Raw genomic sequence first — 22,618 nt, forward strand, 5'->3', positions numbered from 1 at the left:
TTAACCATACATTTTTCATCATTCTATTATTTTAAAATACATTTTTTATAAAAATGGGACTCAAACACTATTCTTAAATTAAAAAAAAAAATGATAACAAAAATTAAAAAGCTTTGTTGTAATCGAAAAACATATAAGTCAGTTGGAGGGGACTTAAAGTAGATTTGATCCCCCAATTTCAAGACGATGGACGACCACAGTTTGGAATATTTTAGCCTTACTTGATTGATCAAAATTTTATTTGCATCTTCGCTACGTATCTTTACTCATTTGAAAATATAGAGCTTATTTGAGAGTAATTTTGAAAATTAATTTTTTGATCGTTAGAAGAAAAATTGAATCCACCTATAAAAGAAGAAGTCAAATATGACAATTAAAATAGTAAAATAACGATCAAAATATTAATTTTTTGAATTAAAAAATCGCTTCCAAACAAGCCCATATATTTGACCATATATAATAATTTAACACGAGTTTAAATCTTCTTTTCTCTCATCATTGATTTTTTAATAAATAAATCAAAATCGATTTTTAATTAGAGAAGAAAGACGAATTGAATTCGACAGCGGCAAAAGTCAGTAATGAATTGTTGAGGAGATAACCTGTCGTTAGATAAAATACTGCTTTGAATATCGGCCGTATAAAAAAGTCGCTTTGAAGGTGTGCAGGGCTATGGCGGCTTAGGGTTTGGCCTATGAACATTGATATCGTCAACTTCCTTTTAAATGTTGGTTTCTGACTTCCCACCACCACATTTCTATATCCAATCAATTGTTAACTAAACTGAATTCTAATCCATGGAAACTGTAGATGCTACGAATGAGTTCCAAGATTGGGAGGTTCTCCACCCTAACTCGGACTCGGAATCGGAATCAACCCTTCTCCAAATGCCATGCTCAGTCGACACCTTTGAAGAAATCGACTCGGAGGGCATAATTCGGGCTAACTATTTCTCGTTAGACTCTCGGAATCGGTACGTGACTGCACATGGGGAGGATTCCGTTGATAATAAATCGGATAACCGGAGTTTGATTGATCCTGGATTGGAGGAGAACCCGAATCGATACCTGAGCAAGGAGTCTGATGAGTTTTCGTCCGATTCCAGCAGCGCCAAATTTAACGATTTCGTGTGTACAAATGAAATGGGTTCTGAAGATATTAAACAAATAACTTTGCAGAAAGTGGAAGAAGCACAATTTTTGGGAAAAAACTATTATTCAACGTCTGGTGAGGTTGAAGAGGGTTCCATAAAATTAAACGAGTTGGAAGAGAACTCTGAGATAGATATGAAAGAAAAAGCGAATTTGTGCGAAGGATTAGAGGTTTCAGGAGAAGACAAGTGCGAAAGGAAGGATAGTAGGAATGAGATTGAGGGTATAAATGAAAAAGAAACTGCAAAAAGCCATGAGATTGTGAACAGGGGTGTATTATGGTGGAAGATGCCAATGGAGTTTATGAGATACTGTGTATTTAGAGTGAGTCCAGTCTGGACTGTTTCTGTAGCTGCTGCCATGATCGGGTTTCTGATTGTTGGCCGCAGATTGTATAAGATGAAGAAGAAGACTAGGGCATTGCAGATTAAGGTCACTGTCGACAATAAGGTTAGTACTGCTATTCAGATGTTATTTTGTTGGATCTCTATCGTATTTTGCAGTCTTCGATTGTAGTTTATGTAATGCCTTTTAATCTGAAAATTTGTCTTTATGAAGAAAGCTGTGAAGATAACAATCTGATTATGATAATATTGTTGTGTTCATAATCGACTTTCCCATACATTTGAAATAGGAAGACTTAACTTCGACTTGTTTATTGCTTGAATTTCTATATGAGCATACAGAGGTATAGTGATAAAGTTTTCACATGTTCCAACTAATGGTTTCAAGGAATTTCTAACTTTTTTGAAGACATTTTGATTGACATTGGCTTTAGCAATGATCCGATAGCTTACGGCCATTTTAACTTGAATTAAGTCGTTTGTACTTGTTTGTTGACATTTTGGGTTGCCGGACCCCACCACTCCTCTCACATGAGGTCAGGTCCCATGTGGGGGTCATGACGTGGGATCCGACCCCCATGTGAGAGGAGGAGGTGGGCTCGAGTAAACACGAAACAAACAAGTACAAGTAGCATGACCCTTTTAATTTCCTGAGCGTTCAGTTTTAGTTTTATCCTATGATGCTTGGGCTTGGGTACAAGTATCGGGTACAGTGTCGAATCTTTTATTTTCTAAAATACATGATATGGGGACATGACTAAAAAGAGTCCAAATTTCATACACGGGTAGGTGAGTACGTCTTTCACATTTCAATTTTTTCCCCCGAAAATTCACATGTAAAAAGTTAGATAATAATTCAGTGATAAATTGTTAAAAGATAGGATATGTCAAAATTTACATGACAAAAAAATCACAAAATTAAAATAAAAATCAGAAATGATATAATTAATTACAATTGCCATAACCAGTTGAAAATTGAAGGATTCGCCCCAAATTTCATACCTGTGTCGTGTTGTGTCGACATGGGCATGCAGGCTAGAATGCCAAGTCTGAGCATCATAGGTTTTATCTCATGATAGCCTTTGCAAATTAGAAGGAAGAATGTAAAAAAAAGGTTGAACCCCAACCTTAGGGGCCCCCACCGACCCTGCCCTGGGCCATTGTGGAGGAGGTAAATCGCAGGATGTGCCTCCCAGGAGCCAGGGTGGAGAGCACATGGATAGGCCAAGGCTATTAACCCATATGGTAACTCCCGCTTGCAACAAAGCCAATTCCACCTTGCGGGGAATCGAACTCTGCACACTGCCGCGCTGAGCCCTATTCGCCCTCCCCTTTGCCACTGGGAGATATGCCCTGGGGGCTAGAAGGAAGAATGTATTATTCACACAAGTATGTCATATCTGGAATCTGAATATAGAATTACTGTAAAGTTAATTTTCTATTGTAAGTAATCTATAGAAAAATCTTCAGTCGATATCATACTTCATAATTTTTGACAAAGCAAGGACCTTCAGGGTACCCAAGCCTTCTCGAAACTTTTGTGCGAGACACAAGGGCAAGAGCAGAAATCGTATTTGGGTCCAAGAGGTACAATGGTTTACACCATTGTGGACTTGAGCTCGGGATACACTATGATTGTTGGATTCGTGAATTCTTAACAAACTTCAATATGGTTTTTCCTCCTTGTATATAATCAACTGCCGATTCTGTAACCAATTCACCTTGATCTAGTTGGTTAAGGATCGCTCAATTAAAAAAAAAAAAAATTTAAAAAAAAAATCACAACAACAGAAAACTGTGGATTCTATAAAAAGGATCTTTTTTATAACTAAGAAGGGTTGAATTTAAACTTCCTGCACATCTGGCAATGAGGAATTCTTTCTTGCAACATTGAAGTGGGTCCTATGCGGCCTTCTCATTTGTGGACAATATCAGTTGCTTGTCTGGAAGATAATAACATGTTACACTGGGTATAGATATGGTAGTTGCTTGGCATTAATGGCTTGAGGGTTATACGATTGGATACTGTAAAAATTTACGAGATTGTAATTTCCAATTTCAACACATTTATGTTCTCCATGAAAATAAATTCCATCTCTTTGAAGAACCATGTCTATTTTCCTAACTTTGCTTGTTTTATTGTTCAAGAATGTGTGTATCCCTACATGTGGGGATTGTTTTTCATCTATGGTTTTTATTTTGCAGAAGGTATCTCAGGTCATGAACCGTGCTGCTCGTCTGAATGAGGCATTTTACGTTGTCAAGAGGTTGCCTATTATTCGTCCTTCACTGCCTGCGGTTGGGGTGACAACATGGCCCGTAGCGAGTATAAGATGAGTGTCATCCTCATAACATGCAACGCACAAATTGTTCTTGTCAAATTTAGGACATGTTCTTCCAATTTTCATTTGTATAATTGGTATATTAGCTTCTTTCCTTTGAACTTCTACTTGTATAATGTGTGTGTATAGCTACCTTATTACATCAACGTTGAAGATTATGTTTCAACGACAATTACTTGAGTAAAATCTTCTTCTCCACATTGCTGCACGAAGTTTTACAGAAATTTGTGTTCTGTTATCGTTTCTTTTGGATCCTTTACTTCGGTGATTGTACTATCCCAAAATATTTTACGATTAAATGTAATTTCAAGTAGATAAAAATAAATTTTGAAAATAAATTTTGAGGTTGAACTTGCGGGGTTTATTCATGCCATTGGTTATGCATGAGAGTGGATGGAGAAAGTTTTGGCTAGAGAGAGAATCGGCATATTTGATGGCTATCTTATGCTCTTCATCATGAAAGGTCCTTGATGGTGGCATTCAATCTGGGATAAATGTCTCGATAGGGCTTTCTAGATGGACATTGTTATTACTTGTATCTATCGTGAAGGGAATAACGTTGTAGTCTTGTAGAGAAGTTGGTGGTGGACAAATCAAAGATTTTCTCCATATTTTTTTCCCATATGAATAGCAATGCCTAATTATAGGTACATCTTTTCCTCTAGTGTCATTTTGATGTCCAATTTCTTTTTAATATTTATTAGTAAAATGTTGGGATGGACCTATGACAAGGGTGGTGATTATCTAGTTAGAACATCCAGGTGCATATTGATTCCTATTTCCAACAAAAGTTATAATATTAATAAGAAACTAAAAAGTTTTTAACCAAAAAAAAAAAATAAAAATAAAAAATTCCTGGCCCAAGGTGCAGATAATAGAATTGTGGAGCAGAACAATCAATTAAAATTACAAGTTGTCATTTATTCGATTACCCTTTTTTCCTTTTCGAATAAAGAATAAATTGAGATAGAATGAGAAATGGTTCATCCAACCATAACAATTTAATCAATTACACTAAACTTGCCACATATAATCTAATATAGCCGTTGGCCTTCTCCATACAAATATATAAACGTCACTTCAACAAACAAAGATCTCTCACTAGATTTCTTCTTCAGCAACTAAAGATTTTACTTGAAGCTACACTTCAAAAATCTTCTTGACAACATTTGTTTGTTTTTGAAGATCTTGAATTCCAATAAAAAGATGACCTCAACTCGTTGCGCTGCTTGTAAACATTTGAGAAGGAGATGCCCACCAGATTGCATATTTTCTCCTTATTTTCCTTCTGATAATCCTCAAAGATTTGCTTATGTTCACAGAATCTATGGTGCTAGCAATATTGCAAAGATTCTCCAGGTACCTTACGACCTATCTAGCTACCTAAATAATTCTCCGTCATAAATTATGTTGATAATATTTATGGTTTGATGTGGTGAAACAGGACCTGCCTGTGCACATACGAGGCGAGGCAGCAGATTCATTGTACTACGAGGCTCATTGTCGAATGAAAGATCCCATTCATGGCTGTGTTGGAATAATCACTCTTTTGCATCAGCAAATATACAATGCACAAACTCAGCTGTCAAAAATTCAAGCTGAAATTGCAGTTCTAAGTGCTAAGGCACAAACTGAGTCTCATTATCAGCACCAAGTTGAACACGTGCCAAATGTTGATGAAAATTTCTAGTAAAAGTTTTAACTTTTTATCTGATTTCAGAGTTCAATTTTACATATTTTTTCAAGAATGTGAGAAACGTCCTACTGGGAAATCCATTGAATAAAACGACAGTAGTCAGTAAATATTGCTTACATGTAATTGAGTTCCAAAGATTCGAACACGGCCTAAAAAAAATCTAGCCACCACTTATAGGAGGTATGATGGCCAATTCATCTCTATCTTTCACAACGGTGGATTTGGAGGTGTATTCTTCATTTAGAGCGAGGACCATGCACTCACGAATCTCTTCTAGGCTCGGAAATTTAGCAATAAGCTTATTCAGGCAATCATCAGCAGTACTAGAGGGTGGAACTTCCAAGGGCATATCAGTCAATCCAGTAAGATCTCTTGCTCGTGCGAAAAACAGAACCTTGATCACAACAGATCTACTATCCTTCACCTCCTCATCACCCTCAACATTTCCGGTTTTACTTTCCTGTTCCTTGATATCCATAACTAAGTAACCTGCCAAATATATTTAGGAAACATGTTTCAGAACAAAAAAGGTTACATACAGTTTATACACGTCAAAGTTTTCGAAAAGAACAACATTAACATCATTTAGATATCGCTGTCAAACTCAGGAGGAAGTTGAAAGTCGGCCAAAGTAGAAAGTAAATGAGCTGAAATACATTTCACATATAGCATGTTTGGTACGTCGGACCGGAAAATAGTCGACAGTATTAAGGAAAGAAAAGAAGCTAAAAATTTTCTATTGCACTGCAGCCTATCCAATACTCCCTTAAAGGACCATAACTTCCACTTCAATTGTTATATCGACACAAGTGTTTCATGTTTCTTTTTCTCTTGCTTTTCATGTCATAAACTGTTATTTCTTCTTTCTGGTGGACAACTTCTCAACATAATGACGTGTTTGTATTTTCAGTTCCACATAGAAAGAAGAATAGATACGTATAAATGTCTACTCTCACTTTCTATAGCAATGGCAGTGATCAATATCATTCTCATCATCAGAGATTTCATTATTTCTAAATGGATCTACCTAAGCCCAATCTCACAAGACAAAGAGTTATATGAATTTTCTTGACATGAACAGCTTTCCTGGGACACTTAAATGTAGGGGCAGAAAAATGAATGAAGACAAAGACATTGCAGGTAAGAAAATTATATAGGCAACTAGCATGGCAGAACATACAAAACAATGAGTATCATTGGATGCTTAGTTGGAATTGTTACAGAAAAAGAAGATAGCAAACAGCCACCTAATGCAGAAAAGAGAATCAGCACAAACAAAACTATAGGAATCAGCAGCCAGCATAAGATCAGCATGCAAGTGGGAGACTTTTTTTCTGCACTAAGCCATAATACGATAGAGAGAAAATCTATCAAGCATAAACTAGATTTTATGTCACAATTCCTGACACTCATTACTTCAAGCACTTTGGAACAACCAAGAAATCATCTAGCAGAATAAAAGAAGCATGACTTTGAAGTCTTGGTGGTTTTCTCCCTTACCCTGATCAACCAATTGTAGCCACTAAGGGAGTATATTTCAATTGTAACAAATGTAAATGCTTCCCTAATTTGCTTCACACAGGGAACTTCTAACATTGAGAAGTCTCAGATATAAAAGTATAAATACAAAAGGTTACGCCTTTTCAGATCAATTTCAAATAGATACTACTTAAAACACTATTTTTGGGTGCAATTTTGAAATAGTATTTTGCTCCAAATTATAGTTCATTAAACAATAAGATGGAATAAATGGTTCACCATTTGGGTTCTTAAAAGTTTAAAATGTCTAAAATTCTGGGTCAAATAGAAAACAAAATTGATATTGTTATACAAATGCCAAATAAAAACTTCTGCCAAATACCAAAGTTTAGCACACCAACCAAGCTTCAAAACTTAGGACTTAGGAATTAAGCCAACAGAATGTCAGTTCAGCACCAAGGGGCAACAAGAATTTGAACATCTAAAAAGTGAAACTAAGCTTATTATATTTTCTGAATGAAGATCAAAGAATATATCAAGAAAGGTTAATCCTTATGAATGAAGATGGAACTTTAGATAGTGATAACTCATGAGAGACTCCAAGATCCACCCAAAGCGGTTCTCATCTTTGGAAGGGATTTTAACAATGGAAGCTAACAGCGTACTAACAAAAGTGCAACATTTAAAAAAATTGAAATGTCTTGTTGGTGGCAAATTACAAACCTCAAATTTAAAGTTCGCTTATTTCCCATCATTTTCAACAAATTTACTGAAAATAATATGACATATAATTACGCAAGATCTTGATACACAGAAAGACAGCTAAGAGCATGTTTGGGTTTCTTATCTTAAAGATAAGCAACAAGCTTATTTTTAGGTGTATTGATACAACACCAATAGAAATATTGAATAGAGTGAAAAAAAAAACCCCAATTAACAGGAAGAAGAAATTAGAGGAAGGGATGACATAACAGGAAAGTGCTAGGGAAAGGAGAAGAATAATGGAGAAGAGGGGAGAAATTCCCCACAAGCTATCAATAACTTTATTCAATCATCAACTATCTCCATTATATGGCAAAAGAAATTTAAATAATAAAATAAACCCTAAAGAGAGAGAGAGCCAAGCCCATTACACAAGTCCATAAAAATAACCCAACTAAAATAAACAAAATAAAAGTCCAACTAAAATGAAATAAATAAAATGAATGTCACTAAAATAAATAAACTGGATGTCCTCATCAACTCTCCAGGATGGGAGAAAACTCAACCATTTCGAGTGGATATATCGTTATAGGTTGCAATCAATCTCTCAACCATAAGTTGAGTGGTTGGGCAAGCTTCTTCCGACGACCATAGAAATGTGTCAGTGGAGGTCTGAATCTGGTGTCCTCACCAACCCCCCTGAGTAGACGGGAGGTGATCTGGGTCAAGGAAGATCCTACTGACTCCGATAAAGCTCCAATAAATATGGATCCAATTGCTGTAGTGTCTCTATGGAGATCTATGTACAGTCCGAATTTGGTCAATCAACCCAACGAACAAGGAATCGTTGAACTTCTCTATCATTAGTTAACACAATTTCTTCATCTAAAATAATATCAATTTTATCTTTATGCGCTGTGAGAGGTGGTAATGGACTAGAAGTGGCCAAAGAATTAGGATCAAGGTCCACGAAAGGAGGTAACAGAGGATCATCTGAGGAAATGAAATGACCTTTATAAGCTTTCGTCCTCAACATTGAAAGTAGAGTGGTAACCAAGGTGGAGTGAAATGTCAACAAAATATGCATTTGGACTAACTTGCTTTAAAATTTTAAAAGGACTAGTACTACGGGCTTGCAATTTGGAAGCAGGTCTATGTGGACGCCGCTCTGGCCTAATTCGAACCATAATGTAATTCTCAATGTTAAACTCAACATGTCGTTTATGCAAATCAACTTGGAGTTTATATTTTGCATTATTGGTTTCAAGTTGTTTATTGATCTCAATATGAAAATCACGAAGATGTTGTGCAAATGCTTCGACTGATACTGACACTCTAGCCTGTGGAGACATAGGAATGAGATCTAACGACTTCCTAGGCTTATACCCATGAACAGCTTCAAATGGACTCATACCTAATGAATGATTCATTGAACTTTTATATGCAATTTGAGCTATAGGAAGGATCAAATCCCAATTTCGAAAATTTTTCTGGACCAGACATCGCAACAAATTACCAAGACTACGATTAACTACTTCAGTTTGACCATCAGTCTGAGGGCGGTAAGCCGTACAAAATTTCAATTTGGTACTCATATTTTGCCACAAAGTTCTCCAAAAATGGCTAGTGAACGAACATCCCTAACGGACACAATGGTCTTAGGAATCCCATACAATTTGACAATCTCATTAAAGAACAACATGACAATCTTGGACGCATCTAAGATCTTACTACATGGGATAAAATGAGCCATTTTTGAGAAAGGATCAACCACCACAAAAATAGAATCATATTTCTTTGGGGTGCGTGGAAGTCATAACACAAAATTCATACTAACATCTTGCCAAGGATAATTGGGGACGGGAAGAGGAGTGTATAGGCCTGTATTTTGCCTCTTCTGTTTGGCCAATTAACAAGTGTCACATATACTAAAAATCTTAGCCACATCTTTCTTCAAACTAGGCCAATAGAATTGACGTTCAACTTCCGGATGAGGACATCTACTTTGGACTATTTAGTTTAGTTAGTTGGGCTTGTATTATGTTTTTATTTTTATTATTATTATTATTATTATTTTTTTGTATTGGCCTTTTATTTTGCTTTGAGCTTGTATAGTGTTTTGGGCTGGCCCAAGTCCAGTTTCTTTGTATTGTATATTATATATACGTATGCAGCCTTTGCATGGGATAGGATTGATGGAAAGGAAAGGAAATGAAGTTTAAGTCTTGCAGGCATTTCTCCCTTTTCCACCTCCCCTTCTCTTCTCTTTCCTTCTCTCCTTCTCTAGCTATTTATGTATTCTGCTTCTTCTGCTGGAATCTTCAATTTTCACAGATTTTGAATTTCTCAACCTATGCTACATCAACTTGGTATCAGAACTAAACTTGGTTCCAACATCTTCAACTGAAAATTGGAGTCACAGAATTGTCATGGAAGTGATGAAAAGTTCAGTCAACTTCCTGTCTTCAGCTTGCTGTTCAACACCATAAATTCCTACCCAAAAGGTGACCCATCCATCCTCCCCAAACCGCACACAAATATCTAACCCAATACACTGTAACACCCCCCCCCCACTGCCTTCATCTGCAACTGCCAACCCCCACTCTCCAATTTTAAATTCACTACCCATATACACTTAGCCACATTCTACCCACCATTCCACCGTCACTGTCCAGTCATAAGCCAACTACCACAACATCTACTCACAAAATCACAGCCTACTGTCCAAATTCAATCACAACCACTCATACACTGGAGTTTTAAGTTTTGGATTTCACCTTATAACTGAAGCCCTATACAAACCCAGTCGCCATCTTCATCTATTACATATACACAACCAAACTCCCAGAAACCAACCACTGAAATCAACTCTCAGCAACCTGTCATAACACAATCACAACCACCATATCCCACTACAAAACTGCCACCAGTCTACTCACAAACTGACCCAATCACCCACGCTCCAACTTGAAATCACAGCAACCAAAAATTGTATAAACCCACCCGACTGTGACACCCATGGACGCCGACCGCCAGTCATGCTCCCATCACCGCCGCCTGTCACACACACTAGCAACTTCCACCGCCACAGCACTCATTTTCCCTTACGTGCGTCTCTGCCTCCGATTTTATTTGGGCCTTGGTGCTAGCTGGGTAGTGTATTGATATTGGGCCATATGTTGGTTGGGTAGTGTGTCAATGTTGGGCCACATGTAATGCATGGAAGTATGTGTTTTGGGCCTCTATTAGTGTTTGGGCCTTGATTTATAACTAGTTTGCTTATTTGATTTTTTTAAGTTAAAAAAAAAATTATTATTTGTATTTTCTAATATCGTTTTGCAGGTACCTCTTCTTGTCCTGTTGATTGACCCAGTTACTTCAGCGAACGAAAATGGAAGTTACTGTTTTTATCTATATTTGGTCTATATTACTGTTAATTTAAAATCACATCAATTAATTTTCTGTTCTGCTATTATATTACTTTGCCTGAAATTACATGATTGAACCTTTGTTAAACCCCACTTTTATCCCACTTATTTTACGCGATTAGATTTTGACCGGTAATTTGACCCTCACTTTGTCATTTTACATATATCAGCAGTATTAGCTTGCCTTATTTGGATTTACTTAATCCCAAACCTTTAGTTTAAATGCTCAAGTTGCTATTTTTCATTACTTGTACTTGATGTTCATTGATCTCTCCATTGCAAGTCATAGAGTTGGTATTACATTGCATGTAGTTGCGTAGTGGTCGTCTAATCACACCTAGTTCTAGTAAATTCACCATGAACCCCTCAAAGTTTGATGCACTCACTAGACAATTAGCTCAGCTTGTCACTAGCCAACAACATTTACAAACTCAAATAGCGGCTGTCCAAACCAAGATGGCTGCTACTCGTGAAGAGAGTAGAGACCTAGCTGCTAGGTTGGACAATTTTGAACAAACCCCTCGTTCGACTGACATCGATAACTCTGAAGCGTTTCATAATGTACACTATTATCGTCGACCGGGTGGTCGACAGCATCCTCGACGTGATCAAAGGAATGGAGATCAGGGCTATGAGCGAGAACGAGGCCATGGCCGTCGCGATAATCATTCTCCTCCATGCCATGACGAGCATTACTTTAGAAACATCAAATTAGATGCTCCCACTTTCGATGGTTGCTTAGATCCTAGAGTTTTTACTCTGTGGATTAGAGACATGAATCGTTTCTTGGCATGGTATGGAGTCTCAGAAGATCGACGTTTCCAATTTGTCAGTCTGAAATTAAATGGCACTGCCCAACTCTTCTAGGAAAGTGTTGAATATCTCCTTGAGAGGCGTCGTATACCTCCAGTTGGAAGTTGGGAGGAAATGAAGCATCGCCTTCAAGAGAAGTATTTGCCCCAATCTTACAGGGGCAACTTTTTGGACCAATGGAATACCCTTACACAAGGAAATTGACTAGTGATTCACTATGTTACTCAATTCGATGAATTTCGAATGTGATGTCACATCGTTGAGGATTAGGCAATGGCTTTGAGTAGGTTTAGACAGGGCTTAAAAGATCTTAGGCGTGAGCTTATCCTTGAGGTGTCACTACCCTTGATCATGCTTATTCTTTAGTCCAAGATCATGAGTTGGTCACTAAGACTCCATATGGAAGGCGTGTTGACAATCGTCCTTCCATCTCATCCTTGCCACCTCTGCCTGTTAAGTCCCTCCTAGGGCCTCCTCCATCTAATGTCCCCCTTATGTTGGAAAATAAGGGTAAAGCTCCCAAAATTCCAAAAACTTCTTCCCGCCTGCAGTGCTTCAATTATAAAGGCTTTGGTCATATCGCATCTAGATGTCCTAATCGAGTTTTAGTCATTGAGGAATGAAAAGATGTTAAGGGTGAATCGTTAGAAATCAAGTCTATGAATCTAAATTTGAAGAGTTTGACAATTTGGATGATATTGAGGATATCTTGTTAGGTTGCATCCGAACCTTCCTTGTAGATCTAGGTTCTGTGACCTCTGTCCTCGACAGCTCGCGGCTAAGTGTTGTGCGTTGTACTCTCACTCACCCTAAAGATGCTGATGACTAGCGTCGCCACGCCATTTTTCACAATTATATCAAAATCAATAACAAGGGTTGTAAAATTATTGTGTATAGTAGTAGCTGCATTAATGCAGTTTCTGTGGCTATGGTGTTCTGTCTTGGATTACAGCTAGTCCCACACCCTCAACCTTATAGCGTCTCTTGGGTTGACACTTCTTCTATTGCCGTAAACGAGCGTTGTTTGGTTCCTATCCAGTTTCTTAAGTACAAAGATCATATATGGTGCGACGTAATTCCCATGGACGTCGGACACATCATTCTTGGTCGACCCTGTTTGTTTGATTTAGATGTCACTATCCATGGTCAGTCAAATTCATGTTCCTTTGTGTTCAATGGGAAGAAGATTCACCTTAATTATTTACCGCCAAAACTTGTTGATTCACAACAGACCAAGAATATTGTAGAGCGGAAAGGGTTACATATGATTAGCCCTACAAAATTTGAGCGTACACTCAAAGAGGATTCTGTTGTGTTTGCCGTGGTCGTCATGGAAGTTCCATCGGAATCTCCAATATTAACCCCTGGTGAGGTCCAGTCAGTTTTTCAAAAGTTTCGAGATGTCTTTCCTGAAGATCTCCCTGATCTATTGCCCCCTTTACGGGACATTCAACATGCTATAGATCTTGTCCCAGGATTGTCTCTTCCAAATTTACCTCATTATAGAATGAATCCTACTGAACATACTGAGTTCCAGAGGCAAGTAGAGGAGCTCCTTCACAAAGGATTTATTCGTCAGAGCCTAAGTCCTTGTGCGGTTCCCGTCCTTTTGACTCCTAAGAAAGATGGTTTTTGGAAAATGTGTGTTGATAGTCGTGCCATCAATAAGATCACAGTGAAGTACCGTTTCCCAATCCCTAGGCTTGATGATATGTTGGACATGATGGTCAGTGCTACGATATTTTCTAAGATTGATTTAAAGAGTGGGTACCACCAAATTAGGATTTGCCCGGGTGATAAATGGAAGATTGCATTTAAAACAAAGGATGGTCTTTATGAGTGGTTGGTCATGCCTTTTGGGCTAACCAATGCCCCGAGTACTTTTATAAGAGTAATGACACAAGCTTTGCGATCATTCATGGGTAAATTCCTCGTTATCTACTTTGATAACATTCTCGTGTACAGTAAAACTAGGGAACAACACAGAGATCATCTCACGTAGGTTTGTTCTACCCTTCGCGCTACAAGCATGTATGCTAATGTGAAGAAATGTTCTTTCTTCACAGATAAAGTTGTCTTTCTAGGTTTCATTGTCTCCACGACAGAAGTGTCTGCTGACCCTGCAAATATTCAAACCATTGTTGATTGGCCTGAGCCTAAGACAATACATGACGTTGGGAGTTTTCATGGTTTAGCCACCTTTTATCGTCGTTTCATTAAAGGGTTTAGCACGATCATGACTCCTATAACAGAGTGCATGAAAAGAGGATAATTTTATTGGTCGCATGAAGTGGCCAAAGCATTAAAGTTGGTTAAGAGGCGAATGACAGAAGCTCCAGTCATGCGACTTCCTAACTTTTCCAAAGTTTTTGAGATAGGATGTGATGCCTCCAAGTTAGGGATAGGTTTATTGGTCGCACGAAGTGGCCAAAGCATTAAAGTTGGTTAAGAGGCGAATGACAAAAGCTCCAGTCATGCGACTTCCTAACTTTTCCAAAGTTTTTGAGATAGGATGTGATGCCTCCAAGTTAGGGATAGGTGGAGTTTTGAGCCAAGAACGCCACCATATTGCTTATTTTAGTGAGAAACTAAATGACGCCAAGCTACGGTACTCGACTTATGACAAGGAATTGTATGTAGTCATACAAGTTTTGTGCTATTGGCGTCATTACTTGTTACCCCAAGAATTTGTCTTTTATTCTGACCATGAGACACTTCGCTACCTTAATTCCCAAAAGAGGTTGAACGCTAGGCATGGTTGTTGGATTGAACCCTGCAAGCTTATTCTTTTGTTTTGAAGCATAAGAAAGGCAGTGAAAATCAAGCGACGGATACTTTAAGCCGTCGCATTTCTCTTTTAACCATCATGAGTGTCAAGGTTATAGGTTTTGAACGACTCAAAGAAGATTATGAGTCATATCTCGATATCAAGGATATTTTCCTTGCATTGCAAGTGGACAATTGGATGCTACTGATGGTTTTCGTCAAGAGGATGGTTGTCTTTTTAGGTCCAATAAGTTGTGTATCCCTCGAACTTCAGTATGAGATTTTATAGTTTGAGAAAGTCATGCCGGAGGCTTGGCTGGGCATTTTGGAAGTGATAAGACAATCGAAAAAGTTGAATGTCAATCTTATTGGCCTCGTTTGAAGACAGATATAGCTAAGATAGTTAATACTTGTAACACCTGTCAGTTCGCCAAACAAAAGAGATAAAACACTGGTCTTTACACACCTCTTCCTGTCCCTAGTTGTCCTTGGCAATACGTCAGTATGGATTTTGTATTAGGACTCCCACATACTCCAAAGAAACATGATTCTATTTTTGTTATAATGGATCGTTTCTCGAAAATGACCCACTTTATCCCTTGCAGCAAGATTTCAGATGCGTCTAAGGTTGCTAAATTGTACTTTAATGAGATTCTTAAATTGTATGGCCTTCCTAAGACCAGTGTGTCGGATAGGGATGTTCGGTTCACTAGCCACTTCTGGAAAACCTTATGGCACATGGTTGGTACTAAGTTGAAATTTTCCACTGCGTATCATCCTCAGACCGATGGTCAAACTGAAATTGTTAATCGTAGTCTTGATAACCTATTAAGGTGTCTAGTTCAGGAAAATCTAAGGAATTGGGATTTAATTCTCCCGATAGCCCAAATTGCATATAACAGTTCTGTGAATCGGTCTTTAGGCATGAGTCCTTTTGAAGTTGTTCATGGTTACAAACCCAGGAAGCCTTTAGACTTTATCCCTATGTCTCCACATGCTAATTTGTCTATGTCAACTGAGGCTTTTGTACAATATCTTCATGATTTGCATATTGAGATCAATAAACAACTAGAGGCAAGTAATGCATCATATAAACTTCGAGCTGATTTGCATAAACGACATGTTGAATTTAATATTAGGAATTATGTGATGATCCGAATTAGACCGGAATGTCCATCTGAATCCGCTTCCAAATTGCAAGCCCGTAGCGCTGGTTCTTTTAAAATTTTAAAGCGTGTTGGTCCAAATACGTATGTCATTGATCTTCCACCACATTTTGGCTACCACTCTACTTTCAATGTTGAGGATTTAGTTACTTATAAAGGCCATTTTAAGCCCTCCGACGATCTTTTTCTACCCACATTTGTTGACCCTCAACCTGAAACTGTTGCTACCCCTACTTTAACACCCCCTATCACAATACCAAAAGAAAAGATTGATACTATTTTAGATGAGCAGATTATGTTGACTGATGATGGAGAAATTCAGCGCTTTCTTGTTCGTTGGGTAGGCCGACCTGACTCTGATTGTACATGGATCCCTAGAAAGACACTCTAGCAGCTTGATCCTGCCTTGTTGGAGCTTTATAGGAGTCAGCATGATCTTCCATTGCCCAGACCACCTATCACACGTGTATATGGACATCGGAAGAGGTTTGTCCAACCACTCAGCTTACGGTTGGGCAACTGATTGCAGCCTTTTGTGAGTTATTCTCTCGACAGAGTCGAGTTTTCTCCCACCCCGGGAGAATTGATGAGGACATCTACTTTGGACTATTTAGTTTAGTATTTTAGTTGGACTTGTATTATTATTATTATTTTTTTTTTTTGGTATTAGCATGTTATTTTGCTTTGGGCTTGTATAGTGTTTTGGGCTGGCCCAAGCCCAGTTTCTTTGTATTGTATATTCTATATATGTATGCAGCCTTTGCATGGGACGGGATTGATGGAAATGAAATGAAGTTTGAGTGTTGCAGGCATTTCTCCCTTTTCCACCGCCCCTTCTCTTCTCTTCCCTTCCCTTCTCTCTTTCTCTAGCTGTTTATGTATTCTGCTTCTTCTGCTGGTTTCTTCAACTTTCACAGATTCTGAATTTCTCAACCTATGCTACATCACTTCCTCTATAATCTTATCACACCCAAAATGACCAGCTAAACCTCCCGCATGAACTTCCCACACTATGAAATCTCGTACCGAAATTCGAAGGATACACAATTTATTGGCTTTAAAAAGGTAACCCTTCCTCAAGTCGGAAGCCATCTGTGGTATCTGACTGTCCACTTTACAAATCAAGAAAGATATCCTTAAAATCGAGACGTGCCTCGTAATCCTTCTTAAACCTTTCAAAACCGATGACCTTGACGCTGATGATCGACAAAAGGGAGACACGACGACTTAAAACATCAGTTGATTGGTTCTCCACGCCCATCTTGCATCTTAAAACAATCGAATAGGCTTGCAAATATTCAATCCAACGACCATGCCTAGAGCTCAATCTCTTCTGGAAGTTAAGGTAATAGAGGGCCTCGTGGTCTGAAAAAAGAAAAAAACTCCTAGGGTAACAGATAGTGGCGCCAATAGTGCAAAACCTGCACAACCGCAACAATTCCTTATTCTAAGTTGAGTACCGTTGTTTGGCCTCATTTAACTTCTCACTGAAGTAGGCAACAAGGTGACAATCTTGACTCAAGACTCCGTTGATACCTACCCCGAAAGCATTACACTCGACCTCAAGACTTTGGAAAAATCGGGAAGACACATGACATGAGCCTTTGTCATTTGCTTCTTGACCAACTTAAAGGCCTTAGCAGCCTCTTGTATCCAATGAAACTCCCCTTTCTTCATGTACTCCGCAATAGACGCTATAATAGTACTAAACCCCTTGATAAAGCGACGGTAAAATGCAGTTAAGCCATGAAAGCTCTTGACGTCATGAATAGTCTTAGGTTCAGGCCAGTCAAGAATCGCTTGAATCTTGGTAGGGTCAGCAGATACCCTTGTCGAAGAGACATTGAATCCTAGAAAAACGACTGTATCGGTGAAGAAAGAGCATTTCTTGACGTTAGCATACAAATTAGTTGCACGTAGGGTAGAACAAACTTGTGTGAGATGGTCACGGTGTTGCTCCTTAGTCTTATTATAGATGAGTCTACTCGCCCATGAAAGATCGAAGAGTTTGTGTCATTACCCGCATAAAGGTACTCGGCGCGTTGCTTAGCCCAAAAGGCATGACCAGTGATTCACAAAGGCCATCTTTCGTTTTAAAGGCGGTCTTCCACTCATCACCTGGGCGGATTCTAATTTGATGGTATCCAGTCTTCAAATCAATATTCGAAAAGATTGTAGCACCAACCATCATATCTAGCATATTGTCGAGTCTAGGAATGGGAAAATGATACTTCACCGTGATCCTATTGTTGGCGCGACTATCCACACACATTCTCCAAATACCATCCTTCTTGGGGGTCAACAGCATGGGAACTGCACAAGGGCTTAAACTCTCACGAATGAGCCCCTTGTAAAAGAGTTCATCTACTTACCTCTAGAGTTCAGCATGCTCAATATGATTCATCCTGTAATGAGGCAAATTTGGAAGGAATGCCCCCAGGACGAAATCTATGGCATGCTGAATGTCCTGTAGGGGAGGTAATTCATCAAGTAGGTCCTCCGAGAATACATCCCAAAACTCTTGAAGAAATGACTGAACTGCAGCAAGGCTCTCTATTGCGGAGTTCAATGGAACCTCCAAAAAGATAACAGTGAACACCATTGAGTCACTAACAAGTAAGCGCTCAAACTCCGTAGGGCTAATGATATGCAACCCTTTTCGTTCCACACTTTTCTTTGTTTCGTGTGAGCTAACAGGTTTTGGGAGTAGTGGGTTAAGGTAAATCTTCTTTTCATTAAACACGAAAGACAGAAATTTGATCGACTATAGATGGTTACATCTAGGTCAAATAATCAAGGTCGTTCCAAAATGATGTGCCAACATCCATCGAAATGACGTCACACCATATATGGTCCTTATACTCGAGGAACTGGATAGGGACTAGACAACGCTCCTTGATAACTATAGAAGAGGTATCAACCTAAGAGACACTATACAGCCGAGGGTGAGGAACTGGCTTTAACCCAAGACGAGATACAATAGCCATCGAAACCGCATTAATGCAGCTATCACTATCCACAATAACTTTACAGCCCTTATTATAGATCTTGATATAAGTATGGAAGATGGCATGACGACGCCAATCATCGGAATCCTTGGCCTGGGTAAGAATACAACGAATGACACCGACTCTAGGTGTAAAAGGGGTAAGGGGACCGGTCTGAATGCAACCTAAGAAGGTATCTTTACTATCCTCCAAGTCATCAAACTTTTAAAACTTAGGTTCATAAATCTGGTCCTCTAATGGCTCGTCAACTATGCCTTCATGTTCTTCCAGAAATAGGGCGCGGCTAGGACACTTAAATAAAATGTGACCAAAACCCTTATAGTTGAAACATTGCAAACGGGAGGACGCCCTTGAAGCCTCAAGACCTTTACCTTTACTATTCGACGCAGGGATAGCATTACAAGGAAGAGGCCCTAGGATAGACTTAGGGGATGCAGCGGATACAAAAAATGTTGTAGTGCGGTGTCACTACGAGTTCTATACGGCGTCCTAGTCACTAACTCATAATCCCGAACGAAGGAGTAGGCGTAATCAAGAGTGGTGACACTCCTAAGGACAAGCTCACGTCTAAGATCATCCCTTAGACCTTGTCTAATCCTACTCAAGGTCATGACCTCATCCTCAACGACCTGATATCTCATTCGAAACTCATCAAACTGAGCAACGAACTCGGTCACAAGTCGATTACCTTGCGTAAGTGCATTTCATTGATCCAACAAGTTACCCATATAAGATTGAGGTAAGTACTTATCTTGAAGGTGATGCTTCATTTCATCCCAGCTTCCAACAGGGGGAGCACGACGTCTTTCTAGGAGACCCTCAACACTTTCCCAAAAGAGTTGAGCAGTGCCAGTTAATTTCAGACTAGCAAATTGTACTCTCCGATCTTCCGGGACCCTATACCAGGTAAAGAAGCAATCCATATCTCTAACTCATTGATTAAATACACTAGAATCTAGACAACCATCAAATGTAGGTGCATCTAACTTAATATATCAAAACAGACGCTCCTTGTGGCGAGGGGGAGACTGTGTACCATGACGGTGATGTTCCCGCTCTTGTCGACGAACCTGATTTTCATCCCTACGATCATGTCTGGCATGGGGTCGACCACCTTGTGGACGACGATGAGGTTTATTAATGGACGCTTCAGAGTTTTCAGCTTTAGTCAAATATGGGATTGGATCAAGGGTGTTCAACCTAGCGGCTAGAGCTCTATTCTCCTCACGATTAGTAGCTACCTCCGTTTGGATAGCCGCTAATTGATTTTGTAATTGTGTTGACTGTCGGGTGAGAGCTTCAATTTGGGAAGGGTCCATGACAGGGGTATTAGAACTAGAGGTAGTAACGCGACCACTACGCAATTGCATATACAGTAACACTAGCTAAGTGAAGTACAATGAGAGATCACTAAACGAGTGCCAAAAGGGAAAAATAGCAATTTTAATTTTTATTCTGGTTATTTATTTTTTTATTCTTTTTGATTAACTTAAAAAATGGAATTACGTAAGTCCGAACTTGACAAGCTAATAATACTAATGCAAATAAAATGAAAAGCAAAGGTACAAACGACAGGCCTAATCACGTGGGGTAAACGGGGAAACAATGGGAATTAGTTCGCGAATTCCTATCAAGTGGGTTTAGGACTAAGATTATCCAAGTAGCAGCAACACAAAGAATTGAATGATGCAACTCTAAATAAAGCAATAGTATAAACTAAAAATTAATAAGAGCAATGACTCCATGAGTTCGGTTGGTCTGAGTTGTTACTTGTGGATTTGAGTCAACCTCTGTCCTATGCTCCGAGTCAAACATCTTCAACTTCTAAAATTACTCCAATTGCACCTAGTGAAGCAGCAAGATATTTATGTTGTGGTGACTATTCCTCTATTGCGGTGGCGGAAGCGTATGGGGCGAGAAGGACAGATATGGCAGTGAGCTTATTTTGTAACTGTTGATATCGGTGATGGCGTGAGTAGGCAGGTTGGTCTGCAATGATGACCGGTGTCAGCGATGGTAACGTGAGTGTCGGCGACGGAGGCGGCAGGAGTGCAGACAGCGACTGACACATATGACTAGGTTGGCGGTAGATATTGAGGCAGACGATGAAGATTTGCAGCTTTTGGCGATGGCTAAATCCGGCTCTGCTGCGTATATAATTTTGAGAGAAGTGTAGTGACCGTAGCTTTTATATGGTTGAGATGGTAGGGAAATATATATGTGTGTGGTGGGCATGTGGGTTGAAGATTGAAGGTGGCGTGAAGTAATAATGAGTGGTGGCTTGCTGGTAGTGATCGGAGTGAGAGAGAGGGAGAGGGCCAAGCCCATTACACAAGTCCATAAAAATAACCCAACTAAAATAAACCAAATAAAAGTCCAACTAAAATGAAATAAATAAACTGAATGTCACTAAAATAAATAAACTTGGTACTCACCTACATTCAAATACCCCAACATAAGCCACACACTTGAAGCGTATCTTCAAGATAAGCCACCCCAAACATGCTCTTAATCAATATGAAAGAATAGGTATCCAAACCTGAACATCAGTGGCTAAAATGTTTTCGAAGCATTTTCATTTTATTTGCCTTTATGATATGCTTAAAAACCTGTTATGATATGCATATTTAATAGTTTATAGAGGAGATTATATTTAAAACCAAGAAAAACCATATTTCATCAACTGGGAAAAGCATGTATAGCCACAGGCACACATCTAACTGCAGGTGTCCACCAAAATTAATTCGAGTTCCAATTATCCTCAAACAATCCATTAATTATAGTGAAATTACAAATCCATAACATCAAATGAATTCGGCAAACTCGATCTCCAGAAAATAAATAAAAGAGCAGCATAAAATATTCGGACCAACCATACACAATTTGAATCATCAATTTTAAATTGGATATCAAATATTAACTTTTAGCAAATATCAGATGTAATTTTCAATTTCAGACAATAATTCAAGAATGAATAGGAATTTATTTCAAAACGTCAATCCCCAAAACAAAACAGTAGTATCACATACTGATACGTACAAAATAAACTGAGTTGAAAAATCTTGAAACCGGACTTGTATATGAAATTTTACAAAAGCAAAGACCGTACCTTTTTGTAAAATTAATCTACAAAAATCCTTATCTTTACCTTCAGCTTCGGGTCGGGTATGTATCGAGAATACATATTACGAGGACTCCATTCCTTTCAAAGATTTACCGAATTAAGCCGGTTCCAATCTCACAAATGCAATTAACCATTGTCCAGAATCTCTCTAATAGAATCCCGTTTGTTTGTCTAGACTTGGAAAAAGATTAATCAATTTAACTTTAAACAAGTTTTATTTTAAGGTCGATTTTTCAAGATTAAGCCCCCGTAGTGCTCGGTATCCAAACCCATCCACTCTTTTAAACCGAATCTAATCAATTTGGTTCAATCGGTTCTGTTAGTAGATTTCGACTTTTAATCAAAATTGATTTTATTTTTAAAAGAAAAAATGTATGAGTTTTGGATCTATTTAAATTACAAGAATTAAAATAATTAAATAATTTTATATTATGAGAACTATTTACTAAATATTAAAATCAGGTTAATAGAGATGGATTAATAAAAAATTTAAGAATTTTATTGTTTTTGGTTGGTTCGGTTAACCAGTGATTTTAAACTTTAAACCATGATTGAACCGACTTCCATTATTCTGTTTAATAGAAAACCAAACCCATTGT

At 38.4% G+C, this 22,618-nt stretch overlaps 3 protein-coding genes across 5 annotated transcripts; 2 read left to right on the plus strand and 1 right to left on the minus strand.

Moving 5' to 3' along the window:
• Window positions 1-552: 552 nt before the first annotated feature.
• LOC111394412 lies at window positions 553-4,061 on the plus strand. The gene is made up of 2 exons (XM_023020219.1): window positions 553-1,601; window positions 3,701-4,061. The coding sequence occupies exons 1-2, from the start codon at window positions 798-800 to the stop codon at window positions 3,830-3,832; spliced, it is 936 nt and encodes a 311-aa protein (XP_022875987.1). The 5' UTR covers window positions 553-797; the 3' UTR covers window positions 3,833-4,061.
• A 615-nt stretch (window positions 4,062-4,676) lies between these two features.
• LOC111394413 (LOB domain-containing protein 24-like) lies at window positions 4,677-5,531 on the plus strand. Its single transcript, XM_023020221.1, has 2 exons — window positions 4,677-5,196; window positions 5,282-5,531. The coding sequence occupies exons 1-2, from the start codon at window positions 5,044-5,046 to the stop codon at window positions 5,525-5,527; spliced, it is 399 nt and encodes a 132-aa protein (XP_022875989.1). The 5' UTR covers window positions 4,677-5,043; the 3' UTR covers window positions 5,528-5,531.
• On the minus strand, window positions 5,521-22,325 carry LOC111394414 (molybdopterin synthase sulfur carrier subunit). 3 transcript variants are annotated; one of them, XM_023020223.1, is made up of 2 exons: window positions 22,005-22,313; window positions 5,521-6,022 (listed from the first exon to the last, which is right to left on the minus strand). In XM_023020223.1, the coding sequence occupies exon 2, from the start codon at window positions 6,009-6,011 to the stop codon at window positions 5,694-5,696; it is 318 nt and encodes a 105-aa protein (XP_022875991.1). In that variant the 5' UTR covers window positions 6,012-6,022; window positions 22,005-22,313; the 3' UTR covers window positions 5,521-5,693. The 3 variants fall into 3 exon arrangements, with proteins under 3 accessions (XP_022875991.1, XP_022875992.1, XP_022875990.1); XM_023020224.1 differs by lacking the exon at window positions 22,005-22,313 and adding an exon at window positions 21,935-21,995; XM_023020222.1 differs by having other exon boundaries at window positions 5,528-6,022; window positions 22,044-22,325.
• Between the last annotated feature and the right edge of the window lie 293 nt (window positions 22,326-22,618).

Source organism: Olea europaea, chromosome 5 (genome assembly GCF_002742605.1).
Source record: "Olea europaea var. sylvestris chromosome 5, O_europaea_v1, whole genome shotgun sequence".
In the NCBI taxonomy this organism is placed as follows: domain Eukaryota; kingdom Viridiplantae; phylum Streptophyta; class Magnoliopsida; order Lamiales; family Oleaceae; genus Olea; species Olea europaea.